The following is a 22944-nucleotide window of genomic DNA, read 5'->3' on the forward strand; positions in this document are numbered from 1 at the left end:
CCAAACACCCAAACCGGTACCTACACCACCAGCTTGTTCCTGACGCAGCAGAATTACCAGCACAAAAAAACCCCAAACAGGGCTGGAAAAACACGGCCAACCAGCAAAACCAGCAGGAAACTTCAGGACAACAAAGTGACGCTGGTGATTTAGGCGACATGAGGGCCAACGAGCTGTGTTTTTATGGCGTTAGGATGTGGGGAGCTGGTAGAAGAGCCACCATGGAAGAAGCATGTTTGTGAGCATCCCAGCTACGCTTTATCTTTAGAGCTGGACCCCCAAAGTATTGCCTGGCTGCCATGGAGCCAACCGCTTGCTCACTCACCTTCTGCTCCTGGATCTGGGCTTTCACCACCTTGTACTCGGCCGAGGGCGGTTTCTGGTTGGAGATGAGCTCCTCGGTGTCCGCCAGCCAGCTCAGCAGCGGCTCCAGCGCGTCCTGAAACTTCCCGCAGTGCAACAGGGCCTCCTGCAGCTGGGCGACTCTTTGGGCCACCTGCGCCCCAAAAACAACCCCATTGCACCGTCAGGGCAGCGATGCGTCCACACCTCAGCTCCCTGCCCGTGACCCCTTTCTTCTCCCAGACCCCAACGGGGCCAAGAAAACCCAGTTACAGCCCCTCTGACCTTCTTGTTGAGGGTGTTCCAGCGGGTGTTGATTTCTTCCATGTCGTGCTCCAGCCCTTGGACGTCACAGTTTTTGCCGGCGCTTTGGATGAGTCCTTGACCAACCCCATTGACTTGTTGTAGCTTGAGCTGGAGAGGATCCACTTGTTCCTTCTGGAACAGCTGGGGATGGGAAGGGTGGGACAGAAAAGGTATTTATAACCCGCCTGGTGCTCTTTCGGTCCCTCCATCCTTCAGCGAACACAGTGAATATGCTACTTGCACTGATTTTATTAGCTGTGCAAGTTTTCTAAATACCTTTTCTAAATACCCTCCCCTTGACCCAGTAACACAGATGTTGCAGGTTTTTGCTGGTCTGAAGCACAGCTCGTGATTAATAACGATCCACCTTTGCTTTTAAACGGGTAAATCCCCTTTTTCCAAGGACTGAAGCAAGGCGGAGACAGCAAATGGGGGAAAAAATGAGAGTGTTGGCTCTGGTCAGCCACCCGATTGGGAAATAATACTCCTGGGGAAAAACCCGAAGCGATTCTCACAGTGAAGCCATTGAGAACGGAGACCTGACATCACCCGAGTTTTGTTCACCACGAAATTACAGACACCGAGAAGCTCGCTGTGTTTCGAAAGACAAAGGCAATAGGCAATTAATGCACCAGGCGTTTAGCGCACCACATATTTGGCATGATCCTGCCTGGGAATCCTGTGGGGGAAAGCTTTTCAAAACCAAAAAAAACAATATTTGATAGGGAAGGGGGAGGAGAGTGAATGAAGCTCCTCATTGTGAAGACAGGCAGCAGGGAAATCGTGTTTCTGCGGGGGAGATGAGTGTTATCAGAGCTGCGGATCTGCCGTAACCACCTGTGCACCGAGGGACAAACCAGATCGAACAGCACAAGCCCCTGGAAAAGTGACCGGAGTCCTCCATCACTTACTCTGGTCCCCTGGCCCACGAGCCCATCCAGAGCACAGGTCACCGGGGCAGCGCTCGGCCCTGTTGCATCATTTTCTCTTTGGAAAGCGGTGGGATCGCAGCCAGATGCTGCTTTCTCAAGCGTCCTCCTCCCCACGTGCCCGAGAACACATTGAGACATTCCCACTGATTCCCATTTGGATGCAAGACCTCTACTCGCCCAGCAGCGGCTCGGGGACGCCAAGGCTCTCCGGACCCAGCAATGCTTTGCTTCTGAAGGAACACAAGGCGGGCAAAAGCCCCCAAACACACCAAGAAACCCCAAATACACACACAAAAAGTCCCCTGCCTGAGCAAGAGAGGCCTCCTTGACTTTCTTTGCCCTGTTCTTCAATAAAAAGTGATATTTTCCAACCGGAGTTCAGTTCTTTGAGGGCAGGGAGGCATCACCGCGGGACACGAAGCGAACTGGGTGCTGGCAGACACTGTCCAGAACTGTTTGCTCAGGGAGAATTATGCCACGGTTATAAAAAAGTAAATGGTGACATGAAATCACCGATTCCCCGGGCGCTTCTCCCCTTACTGTTTATATATGGAGTTGGCTGTTAAGAGCTGCCAAAGCCACAAAAGGAGGAGGCTGATAAGTCTGGCATGTGGGGCTGGGGCCGAGCCCTGTGCACGCTGCCAAACAAACTGCAGGGGTTTGAAGCAGCAGGGAAGGGAGGGATTGAGAGCCCGGCCACCCGACCACGGGTACCTGCAACATGGGAATCACCCGAAACACGACTCTGTACAGCCCGAGAGCCACAAAGGTCATCACACAAACAGCCTGAGGAGCCAGTGTGGTGAATACACTTGTTTTTTCTCTACTTGTGAGCGATTCCAGCGATTGAGTTCATTAACCTCGTTGTGACTCAGCTTTGAAACAAGTATTTAATGAACAGCTTTTGCAAGGGGGAGCACAGAGCGAGGTGTCCTGCTTGGGACAGGGGGCTCGGTGAGCAGAGGGACATCTGCTCCACCGCTCCTCCTCCTCTTCCTCCTCCTCCTCCTCGCTCCCAGAAAAGCTTCCTAAAGCATCCCCTGGCTTTCTGCTTCCCCCATCGGCCGCGGTGCTTAACCCCAGCGCTGCCGAACGCAGGGCCCGGCGCACACCCGGGGCCACCAACGGCTTCTACAACATCTGAACAAGGGGGAAGATTTACAGGGTTAACAACCACATGGAAAATATCCCACCAGCGAGGCCAACACCAAATTGTGGACAAGAGACGTACAACGGCAAGAACCCAAAAGCTCTTTTTCTCATCGCTATGGTCCACACCGGGCGCCCCAGCCCGTGCTCACATGGACCCCCCGTGTGAAAGCATCTCCCCAAGCCCCTCCACACACGTTTCTTAAAAGAGTGACACCATCCAAAGGATGAGTAATTGCTACCGAATGGGGATTTTCGGCGCTGACTAACTTCTGATGTCTCCTTAGTGAGTTTTCTCCCAATCCAGATGGCAGTAAATCAGCGCTCGGCTGTGGGAACCTCCAGCGCCGAGGGCTCTCCAGGCGAAAGGCATCAGCAAATCCCCAAACGCCACAGAGAATTTCAGCCCCTTCCTGCGCACGTTCGGAGCCCCAGCACCTTATTGCTCACTTAACAAGCTACAGAAAGCGGTGACCGCACAGGACAGGAATTATCCACACTTGATTTCTTTTGCAGGATTCTCCCAATATATTTTCTGCCTCAAAGGCAGGAACCACTTCGCCACGATGCGGCAAGAAGGTTTTTCTGAAGTCTGTGATTTACATCTGAGTGACTTAATAAGCCAAAAAAGTTGAAGACAATAGTTTAGATAACCGCTGATAGCCTTTTGCCTCCTCTGCTTAGAAAAACACACAATTCCCACAGCCAGCTCTTTGCCTGCCAAATTCAAGGCGGCTTCGGGAGGGGGAGCATTTCAAAACCTGAACCCCGCGGATCGTGGACGTGAGTTACCGAGCACGGTCCCACCTCCCGCCCACCCCCAGCGCAAAATAAAGCCATTGCTGCACCTGGAACCCCCGTCTGCGAGCGCCTGAGCAACAAATACCTCGTTATCCGGAACGAATCCATCTGGCAGAGCAGGAGGCCCCTCTGCGATGGCAGCGGCGGCCGAGGGTCCCTCCGTGCCCGTGGGCACCTCCCCGGGGCTGGGGGGACGGGGGGTTTGTGCACCCGGCAGCACAAGCAGCTCAGGGGTGGGGGGTCCCTCTGGGGGGGGTGGGAAGGCAAAGGGGGGACTGTCCCAAGCTGCCGCCTCCACTGCAGGCGCTGTCGCAATGGGGTCACCCTCCAGAGCCAGCGCTTTGGTGGAATCAGGCTCCCCCAGGGCCGGCACAACCACGTTGGCAAAGTCGTCTGTATCTCCCAAGGCCACCGCTGCCCCTCCCGCTGCCAGCGGCGCGGGGACATTGCCGAGGTCCCCGACACCGGAGACCAGCGGGTCGGCCGCTTCGGGTGGCACGGTGGCAACAGGCACATCAGCAAACGGCGGCGGCGCAGCCAGCAGCTCCGCCACCGCTAAGGGCACGGGGACGGTGGTGGCATCTGGAGGTGGGTGCTCAACGCATAGTTCCTCAGCATCTGCAGTAGGATCCTCAGTGGCTGGTGGTGTCCCCAGGGGCTCTGGGACAGCCACATCCCCCAGTGCTGATGGGTCAGCTAGGGTATGAAGCCCCTCAACATCCCATGGGGTGGCATCGGGGACAAGCTGCTCTGCCAGAGACAACATGGTGGGAAGTTCTTCTGGGGGGTCCAGCACCATGGTCCGGCACCGTGTCAGCGGCTGGTCCCCCCAGCTGCAGGCAAACAGCGAGTCCAGGTCTCCCGGCTGCAGGACGGCTGCTGGTGCCTCCCCGTGTGTGACAGTCACCTCCACAGGGGACACATCCACAGGGGTCCCCTCAGCGTGGGCAGCCCCTTCCAGAGCCAGGTCCTGGCCCGGGGGATCCACACCCCACAGAAGGTCCTCGGGAAGTGCCAGGGATGTGGTCGGAGCTTCGGAGCCCGGCTCTGATGCAGAGCCGGCGTGGAAGGGCGGCGGAGAAGCCTGGTGAGCATCCCCACTTTCTGCCAGATGAGTCTGGCCCTCAGCTCCATCACTCTCTGATCCCAAATCTGTGGCTTCTTCCTCAGAAACCAGCTCTGGGACATCCCAGCTGGGGAGCTCTGTCCTTCCAGGCAGAAGGTGACAGGTCCCTGATGGATCTGTTCCCTCAATATCATCCTCCTGGTGCTGTGGAGGGGACTGTGGCTCCTCTGCTATCGTGTCAGGAGCTGGGGGGTGGCACGGGGACACTTGGCCAGGACAGGTCTCCTCAGGGAGCTGGGATGCTTCACTGTCATGGTCCAGCAAGTCTTGGTTATCTTCACCCCACCCCACCGGAGCGCTGGGGTAACCAGCTCCCTCCAAGCCAGAGGCTGGATGTACACCCAGCTCAGGAGATGACATCCCACCAGCCACCAGCACAGCCACCATGCAACCGTCCACCAGCTCCAGGTCCACCAGCGGGTCAGGTTCATCCTCCGGTGCCGGAGAGCAGGGCTGGAGGGAGCCCGGCCCCACTGCGGCCATGGGGCTGGGGGACGTCCCTCCATCCGAGTCCGTCGGGGTGACAGCCGACATGTCCCTTTCCGAGAAGGGCTCCGTCGCTGGCTCCAGCGCGCTCAGCACCTGCGAGCTGCAGGTGACATCAAAGTCTTCCAGATCCGACACGACGGCAGAGTCTGAAGCGCTGATGTCCAAAGGGGCCGTACGCTGACACGCTTCGACCGCCACCCCAGACTGTTTGGTCGGATCTGTGTCCAGCCCCCCCGAGTCCATCGGGGAGACCTGAACCTCCTGGCAGGCAGGGACGGCCCCATCGTCCTCGTTCAGACACTGCTCCTCCAGCTCCAGGAACATCTGCACCGAGTCCGTGTCGGACAGCTCGGGGACGGCGGGGCTGGCTGAGCGCTCCAAACCCGGAGCAAAGTCCTCGGCCTCGCACGGCACCGCTGCGTCCCCGGTGCAGCCCGTGCTGCCGGGGAGGGGGCTGCCGGCACCCCCTGGGGACGCGCAGGACTGGGAGGTCCCTGGGCAGGGGGCAGAGCCATCCCCTGGAGCAGCAAATTGTTCCCTTTCTTCAGAAATATCTGCCAAGCAACAGCTCTTCTTCTCCTCTGCCACCAGAACAGCCTTTCCTCTCTCTGACAGCGTCACCTCCTCCCACTCCTCCATCATCACCCAGCGCTCGTCCTCCTCAAATCTCAGCTCCGACTCCGTTTTCTCCCTGAGATTGGAGGTGATGAGAATATCCAGTCCCGCATCCAGCAGCTCTTCGCTAAGGCACGGAGAGAGGTTGACGTTCTCCACCGTACAGTCCGACTCAGAGGCCTCCAGGGTCTCCTGGCGCCCGTCGTTGAGGTTTCCCTTGATGAAGTTCTTCCTGGCGCGTGGCCAGGTGGCACTGGGGACCTGGCGAGCCCTGGCCAGGTCCCCAGCACGACCACGACCATCGCCGGTGTTCAGCAGGGGCTGGTGCTCATCCCGGGGACCGCCGTAGCCATCCATGCTGAACTGCTTGGCCGTCAGAACCTCCGTCGTGCCAGATGACTTGGAGACATGTTCCAAGGTGAGGGACTCGGACATGGGTTCGCCGTGGTCGGGCTGGCCGGCGTGCTCGGCAAGCATGGCGCTCGACTCCCGCTTATCCCGCAGGGAAGGGTTGGAGGCACCCGCTTCCGACACCTCGCTCAGCGAAGCTCCCATCCTTTCTGCAAATTCGGTGAAGTTGGGCGGCATGAAGGACTTCCACGACCGCCGGTTGACGTTCTCCTTCCTCTCGGGGTTCGGTCGCCTCCTCGGTGGAGCTGGAGCGGGCTTGGAGACATCGCTGCTGAGCTTCAGCGCGTCAAAAATGACTCGCTCATCCAACTTTTTTGTTTCTGGCGCCCTGGACTCGAAGACGTTGCCAGCTCCCAGCGTCCCGTTGCTGGATATGGTGCTGCCATCCCCCTTGCTGAGGGTGCTCTTGGAAAGCTGGTTGAGCTTCGATCCCTGATCGATTTGCTCGTTAATTCTCATCGTGTCATATATTGACCTCTGGGGCACGTAGCAATCCTCTATATAACCATCCTCATCCTCGCCCTTCCCCAGGCAAGTGCGGTTCTGCCGTAAACAGTCTGGCCGGCTCAGTGGTTTGCCCATGCTCTCGTCCTTACGGGTGACAAAACCGCCCCGGCAACCTTTCGCCCGCCACCGCGGGCAGCATCACACGGCCAGCAGGTCCCAAACCCACCGCGAAAGACTCGAATCCCAAAGCAGCGACGCTACGGGGACGGGAGGGAGCACCGGCAGCACCGCGCCGGCTCAGCAGCCCGACCGGGTGTCCCGAGCGGCGAAACAACCCATCTCACCCCCCAGCCCCCTTAAAAAAATCCCATCCATCAGCAAAAACCACCCAAATCCGACCGCTCCGATAAAATACTCCCAATCGCCGTTAGCGACAGCAAATCCACGGAAAGAGTTTGAAGCTCTTAATTTCTCCCGTCTGTCCTTCTTTAATAACAAAGGCACTGCTTGTCCCGGCCGCTCACGTTTCGCAGCCCGAGCGGTGAGCGGCTCCTCGCATTTTTTTGCTGCCCAGCTTTAAGTCCCGTGGAAGTCCAGCTGGTCTGAATTAGCCTCTCCCCCCGACTCTCGTGTTTTCATTTGAACTGAGCTTGTCAGCGGATATTCGTGCAAGTTTAAACACAGGAAGTTCTTCATTCAGGGCAAACTCGGAGGTTTCCTGTCTCAAAAACATGATGGCATTGTTGTTCCCGCCACCCTGTCGTGATGCCCGGAGCCACCGAGAGCCACCGAAACCCCAAAATCCAGCCCGGTGCTCGGGGGACGCCACCGAGTCCTGGGGCAGTGGAAGAAGGCTGCGGAGTCTTTGCTTTTCTTCTTTTCTTTCTCTTTCTCCCCAGGAAAAAAAGAGGCTATAAAACGCATCCAAAAATGGCAAGGGGACGGAGCGGCACGAAATCCCCCAACTTGCCCGGAGCTGGCGGGGGGAGCCGGGGAACAGCCGCGGCCGAGGTGCTGGTTCTTCCTCCTCCTCCTCCTCCTCCCGCACTAACTTTCCCGGCCGGTGTCGGGCGGCGGCGGCTCCGCGGCCCCGGGCTGCCCGGCCATGGTGGGGAGGGCGCGGGGGCCGGTCCCGGTGGAGCGGGGAGGGGCAGACACACAGACAGACAGACAGATGCACACACACACACGCCGGGGCCGCTCTCCCGTTCCCTTCCCCTCCGCTTTCGCCCCTTTTTGTGCGCGGCTCAGCGGCCGGGCCGGGGGCGGGGGGGGGCTCCGCGTCGCCCCCGCGGGCAGCCCCCGGCCGGCGCGGCGGGATGCATGGCGAGCCCGGGCTGCTGCCTTCCTCCTCCTCCTCCTCTTCTCCTCCTCCTCCTCCGCTCTCCTTCCCGCCGGCGGAACAAAAGGCCGAGCCGCGCAGGCCGCCGCACGCCCCGGCCCCGCCGCTCGCCGCCAGCACCGGGCTCCCGCGGAGCTGCCAGCCCCGGCGGAGGGCGGGGGGAGGCGGGGGCGGCCGGGGGGCGGCACCGCGGGGCGGAGCGGGAGCGACGGGGCCGCCCCCTCCCCGGGCACCGCGGCCGCTTCCACCCCCCCCAACCGCCGCCTCACCGGGACGGGAGGACCGGAGCGCGATGGTGGGGATAAGGGGGGGGTCTCCGCGGCCGGTAGCAGCCCCGGGGCTGCCCCTTCCCCGCCCCGCCGGGGTGGCCCCTCCTCCGGGGGGAGGCGGCAGCCCCCGACAAAGAGCAGCAACGCCCTGGCTCGGCTCAGCTCCGGCTCCCCCCGCGCCCCGGCCCCGCCGAGCCGCGCTCCCCCGGCCCTTTGTCCGCGCCCGGCCCCGGCTCTTCCCCCAGCACGGCGGTTTCAGGCGCTTCCCAAAGGAGGGAGGGGGCCTGCCCCCCCCTGCCGGGTCCCCTTTCCTCTCACAGCCACCCCTGCACAAAGAACCGAGTTATTAAATCACCAACCCCCCTCACTCCAAGTACCATTTTTGCTTCCCCGAAGCCGCATCGCTCTGCCAAAAACCCACCCGCGACTTGCCACCGCATGGCTCGCCGGCTCCCTTTCCAAAGAACTCAATTGTACATCGCCATCTCTGGGTCAGCATCATGCTCCCCCTACCCCAACACCCTCTTTTTCCCTCCTGATGCTTTGGTTTAAGGGATGGGGAACATTAAAGCGGCTGCCGTGGGGCTGGGAGAGGGAGGCAGCCCAGCGTGTGAATCACTGCTGCGAAGTGATGCTGAGGGAAGTCACAGACTTGGGAAGAGAAAACAGGAGAGGGCTTGAAACAGCCTCCACGCATCTCCAGGCAACAACCCGCCCCACCAGCCACCCTGCCTGCTACTTCGGGGATGAATTCGAACACTGGGATAAAAATACAAGAGGCCGGGAGGGTGGATAATACACAAAAGCACGCGCTGTGCGCCCCAATAGTGCCAACGCTGGGAGATGGTGACCCCCGGTCTGCACTTTGCTGTGCCGCAGCTTCACCAAAAGCCTTCCTGCTCTGCCATGAAGCCGAGGGAAAGGTGAAAAGCCTGATATTTCAGATGGCAGCAGGTGTCTGCTGTATCTGCAAACACGGTGGCTTGGCCAAGGTCATGGCACAGCGATGGTGGAAGCCTGGATCCCCATCCCCAGCCCTTGGACCCTTCGTCCCCAACGGCTCCAGCACCGCATTCCCTGAAGGACATTTTCCTTTTGGAGAGCCAGGAATGGATATTTTATGGAAGGGGAGGGTGGAGAGCTATAGAGGAGAAATGGCCCAAAGCGCTTGGTGGGGCTGGCTACATGCTGGAAATCTTTGTGAATCCCTTTTCTTATTTCCATCATTATATATGACCATGGAAAAGAACAGGAGCAGCCCTGGGAGCCCTCCTGGATGGACAGACGGACAGTCAGGACTGGCCCTAGAGTCTCCTCCATCCTACACTGCCAACACCGCAAGTGTCCCCAAGCCCAGATTTTGATGCTTGGCGGGACACACACCAGCTCTTGGTCCGAGTTATTAATCCGGCGCAGCTGAAACAACAAGAGCAGGTCGGCCGTGCCGTTCCGGTGATCCGGCAAAGCCGCCCCCGGTTCCCACCTTGGCCGGGAGCTGGTGGAGCAGGAGCAGCAGAACCGTTACCGCTCCGGGGCCCCTCCGCGAGGAATCCCAGGCATCCGGGCTGGGGCGCGGAGGCTTTTTGTTCCACTGCGAAGAAGGAACGAATCTCGACGTTGAGCTGCTGTTTCACAGCCAGAAATTCTTTTCCCATTTCCTCACCGAGTCACGTGCCAGAAGCAAGCCAAGTCTTCCTCCAACACATCCCCCCCATCCCCGAAACCATTAGGGAAAGATTCGGCAGGTACTAAAGCCAACTAAAAACCTGGCCTGAAGAGCTGGAGCTCTCACAGGTTCCCCAAGCCACTTGGCTTTAAGCCACCAAACCACCCCCTGCCATGGGGACAGAAGCCCAAGGGTGCTGGGAATTGCAAGTTTGGGGCTTTGCTTGAGCTTTGCATTGGCGTGATGGAAAGACGGGGCAGGATGAGAAGGTCCACCCAACAGCCACGTCCTTTAGACAAAGACCTGCAGCTAAAACCTGCCTGGAGCTTTTCCCAGACCTGCTCCAAGTAGGAGCATCCTCATTTATCTCCCAGACCTGCAGGTTTCAGGCTTTCCTCATATGGCCACCAGCTTCGGGGACACGCGCCTTCCCCGTCACGGGCTGATGTCACCCTGTTTACGACTGCGTTACATCCCGCCTGCCACCGCCGCCGCTGTTTACATGGGAAAGCAGTATTTGGAAACCAATATATTTTTAGCTTTCTTTTAATGCGTCTCAGCAGCTGGAAATGAGGGACCTGTGTTATGTGATGAGCAAAAGAGCCCAGAGACAGCTTGAGATCTTTGATGGACAGGTCAGTAATGAGCCCTGGGTAAAACTAAGGGGCTTCTCCATCCTCAAAGCTCCTTTAATCTTCACCTTGGTGCCCCCCAGCCCTCGCCCATGGTGAAGGGCTGGATGCCGGAAACCTCCTGGCTTTGCACCATGAGCTTTGTCCCTATGGGTCTGGCTGACCATGGCTCCATGTCTGACTCCGTGAAGGTCACAGTGGTGGCAGGAGGGACCACGGGGTTGGGACACGGTGCCACATCCAAGCAAGGCTGAGGGGATGAGCCCCGAGTGCCACAAAGGGACTCGGGGAGGGACCCAGCCTCCCCCAGACACCGCAACAAAAGCGCAAAGCCAAATCACGCACGCTCCAAATCTGCCTTAGAAACCACTTTTTAGGTTTTGCTGGGATTTTTACCGCAGGATTCACGTCCTTTAAAGCCTTTGCTGCATTTGTCGGAAAGTCTGAGGGATTTCTTTATCTCCCTTGCAGCGCTGTTGCTTCTCTCCTCAACTCGCTCCTTTTGCCAAATCTTCGCGATTGCCATTTGGGCGCCGCGTGGGCAAGCGCCGAGCTCCCAGCCCGCGCCAGGCGAGAGCGCCGGGCTAATCCCATCCCACCACCTTTGGCTTCCAGCTGACTCCAAACCCATCGCACGGCCCCCTCTGCCACCACGCAATCCCCCCCTTCAAACGTGGCTGTGGGTGACGCAGGGAGCCAGCCCACCCCCCCCAAACAACCTGTAACCCCTTAATTTGGGGACTTTCCTCCACGGGGCTGCAGGAGGAAACCTCGGTTGGCTCCACGGGGGTCTGCACCTCCATTGGAAAAGTTTTAGAAAGGGGTTAAAAACCAACCTCCCGGAGGAACGTTCTGCAGTTTGGATGTGCAGACGCAGTGAGCGCTGCATTTCTTTAACTTATCGTCTTTTTCCGAGGGTGCAGGAGCTGCACTAGAGCAATTTCCCTGCAAGGCAGCTAATATAGACGTTGGTATAAATAATTCTCCCGACTGAAGCCACGTGTTCCAGCAGCGCTCGGGCACAGCCCCACACCCCGGCATCCGCTGCTCGACGGCTGTGGAGCCTGGGGCTCCCCCAGAACCCCATTTATGTGTACAGATCACCCCCAAACAGCCCAGCAACAACCTGCGAGCAAACGGTAGAGCCATGTGCCAGCATCCTCATGGCAGTAACCTGCTGAAATGCCCATTTTTGTCCTCAGATGCCCAGTTTTTGGGCAAATCCCCCTCCGTGGCTTTGCTGCGGTGCTGCAGGAGGGGGATGAAGCAGCAGTGACCCGGCAGCCACGGGCAGGGAGCTGCCACCTGGGGAAAGGGACAATGGCAGAAGCTGCTCCTCACCTGGTGTCACAGTAACCGGGGAGAGCTGAGGGATGGGGCGATTAATAAACTGCTCTGGAGGCTCGTGAGGAAGTGAAGTAAGTGTGTTATCATCCAGAGAATCCTCTGCACGGGAGACATTTTAAACCGCTCCTTCAGCAGAAGAATTGGCAATTGTTCTCAAAAGGCTGTGGTGACTAATCCCAGCCCGAGCCCTTCCCCGGAGACGCTCCCGTCTGCCCCAAACCCAGTGGCCACTGTCCCCCAATTCCCCACAGGGGAACGGGGACTCGCTCACGTACTACGGGCCATGGGACACGCCAGGGTTGGGGCCATGGGACAGCCCAGGGTTGGGGCCATGGGACAGCCCAGGGTTGGCTCCACCACGTTCTTCCCCATGGATCCCCAATCCAGGAGCTGGTTTCTCCCCCTGCTCTGCTTGGCCCTTGCAGACAAAAAGCTTCCCACCTCCTCCCTCGGATCCTCAGCTCTTGTGCAAAGCCGGTATTTTTAGTATCTCCTGGAAGCACTGCGAAGTGTCAGCACCACCAGCCAACGAGGGGACATTCCTGCAGCCATCATCCCCCTGGCAGGGCCACCGCAGCATCAGCAACCGGGTGGCTTTGGAGCAGCGACCCACGCCAGCTCCTGAAAGGGACCGTTTGATCACAGCTTCATTGTTTCACGGTCAAAATTTAAAAGAAAGAATCCTGGCTATGATGTGGTCGGTCTCAGCAGCTCTTAGATTAATTTGCTCTTGTTCTCGGTGCGCTCAGGACCCGGACGGTGCCCGTCCCTCTGTCCCCACCCACTGACATGTCAAGGTTAAACCCACCCGTGGCTCTCGCTGATGAACAAGCGCACCCGCGATGCTCCCTGGGGTCGGGACGAGCTCCGGGGGCACATTTGCTCTTCCCTTCATTTATTTCCAAGCAACAACGAGGCTGCACGGGCTGCTCACACTCAAGTGCCTCTTCACAGAATCACAATCAGTGCAAACACCTTTATTTATTATAACACAACACCCCCCGATGACGAGGTTAGAACCAAACGCCTTTGCAGCTCTGCTTGGGCCACCCATCCCAGCCAGGTTTGGTGACAGCCCTGTCACCCGGCGCAACCCGCACTTATCACCCCCCGTTTATCATCCCCATCTCCAACGAGGGGAGACGGTGCCTTTAAGGCAGCTTAACAGCTGTCAGAGAGGAGGCATTTTTGCGTGTGTTGCCGATGCTGAAAATACGAGCCAGAGATACTTTAAGTAGGTTTGGAAAGCGTTCAACGAGAAGACACCGTGGTGCAGCCTGTCCCCGCTCCCAGTCCCACCCAGCTGCTCCCAACCGGCCTGTCGGGAGCCGCACGCATTCCTTCGGGGGCACGGAAGGGTTAAAAATACCCTCGGCCAGGCTGGGGCACAGCAAGTGGCAGAGTGTCCCCTTCCCCGTCCCGTCCCAGACACCCACCTCCCCTCTCCCACCCACCCTTAAGATCATCACACGCGTGTCTTGCAAAGGACGGTCACAAAACGCCACCCGCGCAATCGGGGACCGCGCTCGTCCCCAGCCCACCGAGGAGCTCGTTACGCAAACTTCTGTGAAGAAACCACCCAATTTCAGTCCTCTGTGAAACACCAAGTCCCCACCCCATGTCCCTCCTTGCCACCGATGCCCCACGCGATGACAACAGCGACGCCCACGAGCTCCCTTGTACCCCCAAGGCCATGGGTCCCTCTCCCAAAAAGCACCTGGGAGCAACGCGGGGACACCAGACACGAGGTGAACGCTTATTAGCAACAGTGGCCATTGAGTCAGCTCCCATCTGAAAGGCTGGGGGAATTAAAAGAGTCATAAAGAGAGCACCAAAGCAAGCCGCGGCAAAGGAGGCAGCGGCGCGAGCGCGCGACGAGCGCCGGCTAATTGCTGCTTTTGCTTGGGGTGAAGCGGGAGGACCCGGAGCAGGATTAGACAGAGCAGCGTCTGAATGGCGAGATGACTAATGCTGTTTAGGGCTTTACTCATTCACTGCATCACCCCTCCTGGGATTGCTTTCCTGATTTTTATTTTATTTAAGTAGACAAAGAGGGTGTTGGTGGCACGAGGGGAACCCGGACGGTCTGACCTGCTCTAAAATAAAATAGGAGTGCGGCTTCGGTTATTGCTGTCTAGGGATCCTCCCTCCCCCTCTCCATCCTCCGGCATAAACCCTTTATTGGCGTGAAGGAGCCGTGCCTGCGTTCACCAACTCCGGTTTCAAACCACCTCCCCAAAAACGCCCCAAATCCCATCTCCTCCCTCCGCTCCCCGCGACCCGCCCCAGCAAAGCCCGTGAGGGTGGGATGTGGCAGGTCCCCTGTTCCCTCCTCTCCCCCCTTCTCTCCGGCTGGGTAAGGGTGGGGTTTAATTAACACCAGGAGGCGAGGTTGTGGATCAGCGGCGCGGCGTGTGCCAGCTGCGGCAGGTCCCGGCTCGCCGGCATTCCTGCGCCGTGCCCAGCGCCCGCGGGGCCGCGGGGACAATGACTCAACGCAGCTCCAGCCGCACGCGGAGGTGGCACCGCGCGTCCCCCCCTCCAGCCAACTGCGTCTATTTGAACGCGACGGCGAGCGTTTGGTTACGCCGGGTTGGATGCTTTTTCTTGCGTTGCGTTTTGGGTCAAGTGTCTGGTTGTTGAGCACAACTCAGAAGGGAAACAGGCTGCCCTGTTCCTGCTCTCATCCTCGTCACGGGGAGGAAAGTGTCCCCAGCAAACCAAAAACCACCCTGGCCTGACCCAGCTGGGGAGGCAGCAGCATCTTTCTGCTGCTGAGCACCACTTTGTAGCACACCAAGCCTAAAAACCCTTTGCCGGCACCTTTGACCCAGGGCTCAGTGTCACATTCTGCTTTGTAGGCAAAATGTGGCAAAATCAGTTGGTCCAAAACCAACACGGTGAATCAAAGAGGATCCCAGCTCAGAACTGCAAACGCTAAGTACCAGCATTGAAACCCAAGTGCAAAATCCACTTTATAAGAGCTCAGGGGTTGCTGATGCTGGAGAATATGGGATGGAGAAAACCCCTTTGTGTGACCCTTCGCCTCTTATCATAGCCGGGGAATCGCATCCCGGGGGAATTGTGTGGTTTGCTAAACTGAATCAACATAGCTGTTATGTTTAGTAACATTTCAACTGTTGCTCATTTGATTCCAGTCATTAAAATTTAATATTAGCGTAAGCTTTGAGAAACCTGAGCTGACAGCAGAGAGCGGCGGGGGAAGAAACACCCCGGCCAGAAAGCTCCGAGGAGGAGATGCCGCTTGTCCCCACGCCGAAGAGCACGAAGAGCTCATGGAGACACAGCGCTGAAAGAGCCTTCCGACTTTTAGTGCCTTTTCATACAAAAAAGGGGCTTTTTGGAGAGGCAGAAATGGAAAGAGTCACTTGGGTTAAGCTCGGGCTGAAGAGCAGGAGTTAAGGATGAGGTCCCTTGGCTCCGACAGCTTCACATAAGTGAACCCCATGCGATTTCTGTAGCACGGCGGATCTGCAGCCATCCATCAGGATGTCCATATAAGCACAGGCTCCAAACCACAGAACTGCCTTTCAGCTGCACTTGATCTCACCATAAAACTAGGGGCGAAACTGGGTGACCCCTTCAAGTCCTTCCAGATGGGTTTCTTACAACCCTCTAAAATGTGGCGCTCCAAACCAGTCCCTACATGCTTCTCCCTCACTCCAAAGGGCCTGGACCACCCTATGGACCCTTCCTGGCTTCTGATGGCCGTGGGAGCCATTGGAGCCCCTCGGTGCAGCCATGTCCCCCCCTCGCTGACCCAAAACACCTCCCACAACCAAAGGTTGCCCCCAAGCAAGATCCCACAGCTGCTTCCCAGCCTCCCGGCCCCAAAGAACCCAACCATGCTCAGCACATCCAGCGGGAGATGCTCATCCCTCCTGTAGTCAGGATTCGTCCCTCCATGACCCGGGAAAGGGGACAGAGGAAACACACTCCAAAAATTAAGAGTTTGTCGCCTTTGGGGGCAAGTTTGAGGTGTGTTTGAAGGCAGGAAAAGAGAAATAGATGGGAAGTTTCAAGTATTATCTGCTTCAAAAGTCATCTGCTCATGGGCTCTGTCGGAGCCTTCAATATATCTTCTTTTATTAAAATCTGGACACAATGAGCCCAGAAGTGCCCACCTTTGTCAGGGCTGCATTGGCAACTTGCCCGGAGCCCTAGGGCCATGCCTAATTTGCATCTCATTTACACAGATGTTCATTAAAATTAATGCCTTGAAGACATAATATATCTGCCCGCGTTGGAGCCTTCTGGCCAGACGGACCATGAGCGCTCCTGGAGAGCCCTGGCCACCCCATCCCCTCCCCGCATCGCCCGGCCGAGGAGCCGCCCCGTGTCCCCACGGACACGCGTCGTGTTCGCAATCCGAGACGGGAGGCAGTTGGGATAGGAAGCGTTGAGAAATAAAAGCCTGATGCAACAAAACCCCCACCCAGCCCTGTGCTCCTGGCTCACCCCAGAGCACACGCCAGACTTGTCCGTCGCCCCTTCCACGTGTAGATCCGTATCTGGGATCGCGTTTCCCCTTAGAGAGAACCGTAAGCTGATGCTTTGCAATGATCTGCTCCGCAATGTTGAACGATTCACCCACCCAGGTGGGTGAACGCCGCTGCACCACCACGATGGCTCCATCCCCCTCGCTTCTCCCCCGTTTTATTCTCGCTGATCACACAGCAGATCCCTACCCTCCTGCAATTCTTCCCCACTAACCTTGCATGAACAAAGACCCCAGCCGCACCGCGTGGCCTCGATGGCCAACGAATGACTCCTGGTGAGGACACGTCACCTTCCAAAGCACCTTTGGCTCCTGCAGCCCAGGCCACCACTGTCTTAAAGGGTCACCCTCAAGGTCACTGTCACACAGACCATTTGCAAATGCTCCGTCGGGTTAAGCTGCGCCTACCAGCCTGGAAAACCGAGCAATCTGCACCGACCTGCGTTCCATCATCGCTGCTAATGAGAGCTGCTCGGCCGGCAATAATCCCTCGCTCTGCAGGAAAGTTCCCCTGGTTTTAAAGCCTAGAAACTCCTTTTTGGCTATATTTGTTCCAAGTGGCTGTGTGGTGCTTAATGAGGAAGTTAAATCCTTCCCATCAATATAAGCTCAACGCAAATCACTGCCCGACACAAGAGTGAACAGCAACACGAGTTTGAGTTTGTCCTGTAACACCTCCAAACTCTTTTCTTTTGGAGAAGCAATCCCCAAATCAGAAATACCTTGCCCCGGTGAAGGTTTTGCAGAGCTATTAAGTGGTGGAACGGGATCAATTAGCCATGAGATGAAAAGTAAATGGCTGTAAAAATGCCTCCTCCTCCTCCTTCCAGCCCCCATTAACACCAGGAAACGAGCAGCCAGATGTAAATCAGCCCAATCATCAGCTACCGAGCACACCAGTAATAGAAGTTTCACAGCAAGAAAATTTCTAAGCAGTATTAAAATAATTAATGTAGTGTAACAGCATGACCCAGCACCACCATACTGTATAAAAAACATATCAAACACCAATTCTTCCCTCTCTCAGCATTTCGTGCAAGTCTTGATGGTCTCTAGCAGCTCTTTGCTGGAAACATGAACAGCCCCCAGCAAAACTTCGCCTTGGTTTTATTCCCTGTGTGTGTGACCTGTACCCAAGGACCTCAAAAATCGACTCATAAATGGCCCACATGAAGAGAACAAGCAGGAATGGTAGAGCAGGTAGAAAAACCTGCGGGATGACCTGATCTGGACCAGACACTCAGATGAAGCCAACTTACGGTTCAGATGGACTCAAAACCATCCCCCCCTCCCTCCCCAAAATCTAAATGCCAACTACAAGCCCATGAGGCTCTGGCACGTCAACATGACACATCACAAGAACAGGCAAAAGCTTTTCGCTTTCCAATCACAAAAACCTTTCTGCACGTTAAGGGTATTTTACACACCAAAAATGCTGATGTTATAGCAACAAACGATGCCGCCATAGCTTGAAGACCAGAGATCCTACCCAAAACCCCCCAACACCAGACAGACCTTCAAACACCAAACACCATTTGATGGCATGAGGCCTTACCTTGAAGTCTGCTAGCTGCTGGCTGATGGTTTCCACCTCGGTGCCCACCACCCACTGCAAGGCCTCGCTCTCCTCCGCCGCGCTCGTCATGTGGGTCAGCTCCTTCAGCCTGCTGTAGAAGTCCTCGACACGAGCCAGCGTCGTCTCCACCTGCTCCTGACGGTTCTTGCCTCTCTCGGTCAGTTTGCCGCACTGTTTATTCAGCGTCTCCAGCTCCCGTTTCAGTCCTAATAAATCGGGGCTCCCTTCGTCCTCCAGCATCTTCTTACATTCACCTTCGGAAGCTTCAATGTCAAACTTCAGGCTGTGGAGTTTGCCCAGGAAGGTGCGAATGTCCTCAGCTTGGGACTGCAGGCTGTCCGAGTCCCTGCCGATGGGGCCCATGCTGTCCAGCTCATCGTCGAGATCCGCCAGTTGAGAGAACATCTCCCTCACCCGATTGTTGAACTGGCCGATGCCTTCAAGCTTGTTCTCCATGAGCGTACAGCAGTCATTCACCTTTTGCTTCACAGCTGTGAAGTCCTGCTGAGCCACCTCAGCTTGGCTTAAGAGCTGGGAACAATCAGACCCATCTGGAGCATCTTCTACCAGACCTTGAGTGAAGTTTTTCAGATAATCCACCTGTGGCTCCAGGGCCTGCAGGACCTCCTGCTGCGCCCGGAGCTTCTCCAAATTCTTATTGCTGCAAGCCTGTGGCCCCAGGGCATCATAGATCTCCAGCTGGTGCTTCGCCCCTTCCAGCTTCTTCTCAATGTTCTTGAAGCTCTCTTGAAACTCCTTCAGCCTCTGTGACATTTCTTCAATGGAGCCCGTCTTGGCTTGCAGCTCTTCAGTGACGGCATCCATCTTCTGATTGATCCTGGCCTTCTCATCCCGAATGTCATCCTCGTCGGTTTGAGAAGCGTCGATCAGGATGTCGGCGGCGCTGTTCAGCATCTCCAGCAAGGAGCGACGCTTCTCCACGTCGCTCAGCAAAGCCTTTGATCTCAGAAGAGTCGCCTCCAGCTGCACCGGATCCAAAGTCACTTCCAGCTCAGACATCTTTGCCTTGCAGTCCTCCACCCACGGGAGGAGGTCCTCCATGTGCCGCTGGTACTTCTGAGCCTTCTGCAAACAGACCTTGAGCTTCGAGTGTCTATCGGCAGCCTGTTTGCTGAGCTCTTCCCAGTGGGTTTTGAGGTTGACCAACTGGTTTTGCAGAGTGGTCTTCTCCTCCCCGGGCTGGACAGAAAGCAGCAAAGATTCTCCCTCGGCTACAATCATCTCGTAGGAGCCGCTGTGTTGGTTGAGGTTCTTCTGGAACTCTTCTTGCTCTTGAATTTGGCTCTGTAGCCTCTCCAGTTTAGCAGAGATCGGTTGGCTCTGAGCTTGCTGGCACAGTTTGTCATCCAGCCAGGTCCTGAGTTCATCGAACATGTGCTGGAACTGCTGGGAACTCGCGAGCGCAGTCTGCAGCCGGTTCATCCGATCGGCTGAAATGGAAACAAGATTAGAACGCGACAATTAAGCTGAAATCAAATAAGCAAAGTGCAATTATTTAAAATCATCTCAGATGCACCAACTGTGTTTTGATTAACAGGAAGGAGCCTTCTGTTGCATCACCGGCCTTTTTGCTCCCTGATTCATGAATTTCTTAAGCAGTAACAGGCAACGGTAACGCAGAGGTCGTGGTTCTCCTGTCTAGTCTCTAAATTCAACCTCTCAGAAACCAGGAGATGCCGCCCAAGATTAAAGGGTGGCCACCGGGTCTTCTCCATGCCCCATTCTCAACTTAGGAACCAGTTTTTTTTTCCCTAAGCCAGGCACATCAGTGGGACTAAACACCTCTGCTCACTCCTCAGGCTCAGGTATGTCTAGAGTGTGAACCCTCCTGTCTTTAGTCCCACATAAAACACCCATAAAGAGCCCCCAAAAATGATAAATGGTGCTTTTCCTATCATTCCTAGTAACCCATTGATGGGAGAGCCCTTTGGCAGAAAGCAGGGGTGGAGTTGGATGTCCCAACATCTCCACGCTGTCTCACCTGCCAGGTCTTCCAGCCCTTTGAGAGGAAGAGCCACCGTCTCCAGACGTTTCCGTAACTCATCTTTGAGATACTGCTCCCCGATCAGGACCGAGAGGTCATCGCAGAGGGTCTGAGCCTCCGCGATCTCCTCCTCCAGCTGCTCCAGGTCCGAGCGGATCTCGCTGGTCTCCTCCAGCTGCTGTTTGACGGCGTCGGGCTGCGTGCTGACGGCCGACTGGCTGCTCAAGCGCTGCCCAACCGCCTTCACCTTCTCGGAGAGGCCTTGGAGGAGCTCCTGGTACTGGGTGCTCTTTACTATGGCTTGGTCGATCTGGCTGGAGCGGGAGTTGAGGCGTTCCGTTAGCTCGGACCATTTCTGGTTAACCCCTTGGAGCTCTTCCCGCACCTGGTTGGTGGATGGAGAAACATCTCCAGGGCCAGTCAAGATGCCCTGAGCCGCCTGGTTGAGCTGCTCGTGCTGTTGTCTGCGAGCTTCAAATTCCTTCAGCATAAACTGCAACAGAAATAACATAAAAATGTTTGCATAAAACTGACAGCTCCGAGTACACACAGTCAAAACAAACCAGACCTTCAGGGGCTTCATCCAGCCCATGGAATCAGGAGGGACCAGCCCTGGGGTGGGACGACAGTTGGGGGATTTACTGCGACTGTGAAACTTAGAAAGCTTGGAGGGGTCTGAGACTCCGGGACTTTCTCTCTTATTTGTTGTGTTGCTGTGTAACGTAACAGAAAGCAGTTGGACAAGAAGGAAAAATAATCATGTTAACTGGGGCACTTTCTTCTATGACGTGGCCAGTCGGGGACATGTTGGGGTTTGGAAGTGGGAGGCAGGAAAGCTGCATCGGCCAGTCCTGCAGAGCATCAGCACAGGTCTTGTTTAAAGCAATTTCACTCTGAGAGGGGCCAAGTGATTCAGTGATGAGTCAATCCAATGCAGGGAAGGGAGCTCAAACACTGCACTAGTTTTAAGTTATTCACAGTGGTTTGTGCCCAGTGGGGTTTGGAGGACCCGGGAGAGGAGCTGTGAGGTCTCCCAGCGCTAGGGGAGCACTTGCAAGATGTGTAACCCCAAAACTCACACCCTGTGTCTGAAGGCACTGGCCAATCGCTTCCTGAATGCTGTCAGGCTTGGGGCTATGACACCTCCCTGGGGAGCCTGTTCCAGTGTCCAGCACCCTCTGGGTGAGGAACCTTTTCCTCATGTCCAACCTGACCTTCCCCTGGCACATTTTCCTGTCCTTGAGGGTGGTGAGAGCCTGGCCCAGGTTGGCCAGAGAGGTGGTGGATGAACCATCCCTGGAGACATCCCAGGCCAGGCTGGACGGGGCTCTGAGCAACCTGAGCTGGTGAAGATGTCCCTGCTCATGGCAGGGTGGCACTGGGGGAGCTGGGAAGGTTCCTTCAACCCAAATTATCCTGTGATTCCCTTGAGTTCTATCATTGGTTGCCAGACAAAGAGACTTCCCCTTGCGAGGAAGCTGAAGACCATGACGAGGTTTCCCATCAACCTCCTCTTCTCCAGGCTGAACAAACCAAGTGACTTCACCCACATCCTCACCCCCCACGTGGGGATGCGGACACAGCTCCCGGCTCACCTGGACCTGCTGTTTCTGTGCGTTCAGCATGTTCGGGTCGATGGAGAGGGGTCCCAACACGCTCATCATCAGCTCCTTCTCCAGCAGCCAGGGGCGCAGCTGGGCCTCGGCCGCCTGGAAGGTGGCCAGCTGGGTCACCGACTCCTCCAGCTTCTGCTGCCGCGCCGCCGTCGCCTGGCTGGCTCGTTCCCACCTGCAATCTGAAGCACCAGCTTGTGTTCACGGCCGGCCAACCCCTCCAGCGAGAAGCTTTTTCACCTTCCCCATGGGAAACCTGCTCAGCTTTTCAATCAAACTAGCGTGGCTCTAGTCACTCTCCATCTAATAAGCTTGTTACCCATTTCTAATGGCTACATGGTCTCGAAGCTCCTAGGAGTTAAATCCTCGCAAGCAGGATTTCTGCGCTCTAGTCACTACTGCCGCGAGCTGGGCTGACCTTGGCTGAGCCATCTCACATCCCTGGCTCGAGAAATGAGGATACTCTCAGTGTACCAGTCCTCACAGAGCACACCCACACCTCCTGGATGGAGAATTCCAGAAGTGCGTTCCTGCTATTTCAAAGAAGAGAATCTCTGGGCTTCTTTTTAAATACACACTCTTGTTTAGTCAACATTTAATTACCTAGGGTAGCCCTACTAATAACTAGAATTTTATATCAAGCAGCGAAGCTTTTAATCAAAATAATCAATCCATGTGCTAAAGCTTTTTCTTTTAAAGAAGTAATTTAAGGAGGCAAGTCTCTACAATATACATCCATCATAGAGGTTTCATTAAACACGACGGTGCTCGTCTTAGGAACACCTTGTACACCAGACAGCTGGGAGATAAGTTCGCTATTTACTGAATCTTAATTAGAAGCGACTCTGCTCTGCTGTGACTTTGGAATGGCCCTGCAATCCTGAACCGCTTCTAATGTGATGGTGCTTCAGGCACTTACTCAGGTCTTCCTGCATCTTCTTCCAGTTTGCTGCTTCCGGAGAATCTGGGTATTTCTCCAGCAAGCCAGAAAGTTCTTCCTTTACCTTCTGGATCTTCCCTGAATTTTGTTCCAATTCAGCCAGAAATGCCTGGAAAATAATTATTGGACCTTCTTCAGACACAGGGCAAAAGAATGAAATCACCAAGCAGGAATGAAGCGGCAGCCACAAGTCAGAGTTGGGCAATTTCTGTTCTTTGCTCTTTAATGAAATCATTTTATTAGCAATATTGTGAGCTAACTTGGCTCCGAGAGCAGCGAAAGGCTGGGAATTGCTTTCCAGGAGAAGCTGGAGTAACCCAGCAACAAGGGCTGTAGATAAAAGCTCCTTTTCCTGGAGCCAAAAGCCTGAAAGCAAGAGGTCTCAAAGCAAAAGGAGGCTGAGCACAGCGCCCTGCC

At 56.2% G+C, this 22944-nt stretch overlaps 1 protein-coding gene across 7 annotated transcripts in view; it reads right to left on the minus strand.

The window, feature by feature from the left end:
- The window catches only part of MACF1 (microtubule actin crosslinking factor 1), a 130598-nt gene that overhangs the window by 32780 nt on the left and 74874 nt on the right, over nt 1–22944 (minus strand). For all 7 annotated transcript variants that reach the window (XM_082071590.1, XM_082071586.1, XM_082071585.1 and 4 more), the window contains exons 54-59: nt 22507–22636; nt 21570–21769; nt 19972–20467; nt 17949–19420; nt 628–789; nt 326–496 (exon numbers count right to left, since the gene is read on the minus strand). In XM_082071590.1, the coding sequence (XP_081927716.1) occupies nt 326–496; nt 628–789; nt 17949–19420; nt 19972–20467; nt 21570–21769; nt 22507–22636 (2631 nt within the window). The remainder of the gene's footprint in view (nt 1–325; nt 497–627; nt 790–17948; nt 19421–19971; nt 20468–21569; nt 21770–22506; nt 22637–22944) is intronic.

The sequence above is a fragment of the Streptopelia decaocto genome, assembly GCF_964273445.1.
Source record: "Streptopelia decaocto genome assembly, chromosome: 23".
Taxonomy (NCBI): Eukaryota; Metazoa; Chordata; class Aves; order Columbiformes; family Columbidae; genus Streptopelia; species Streptopelia decaocto.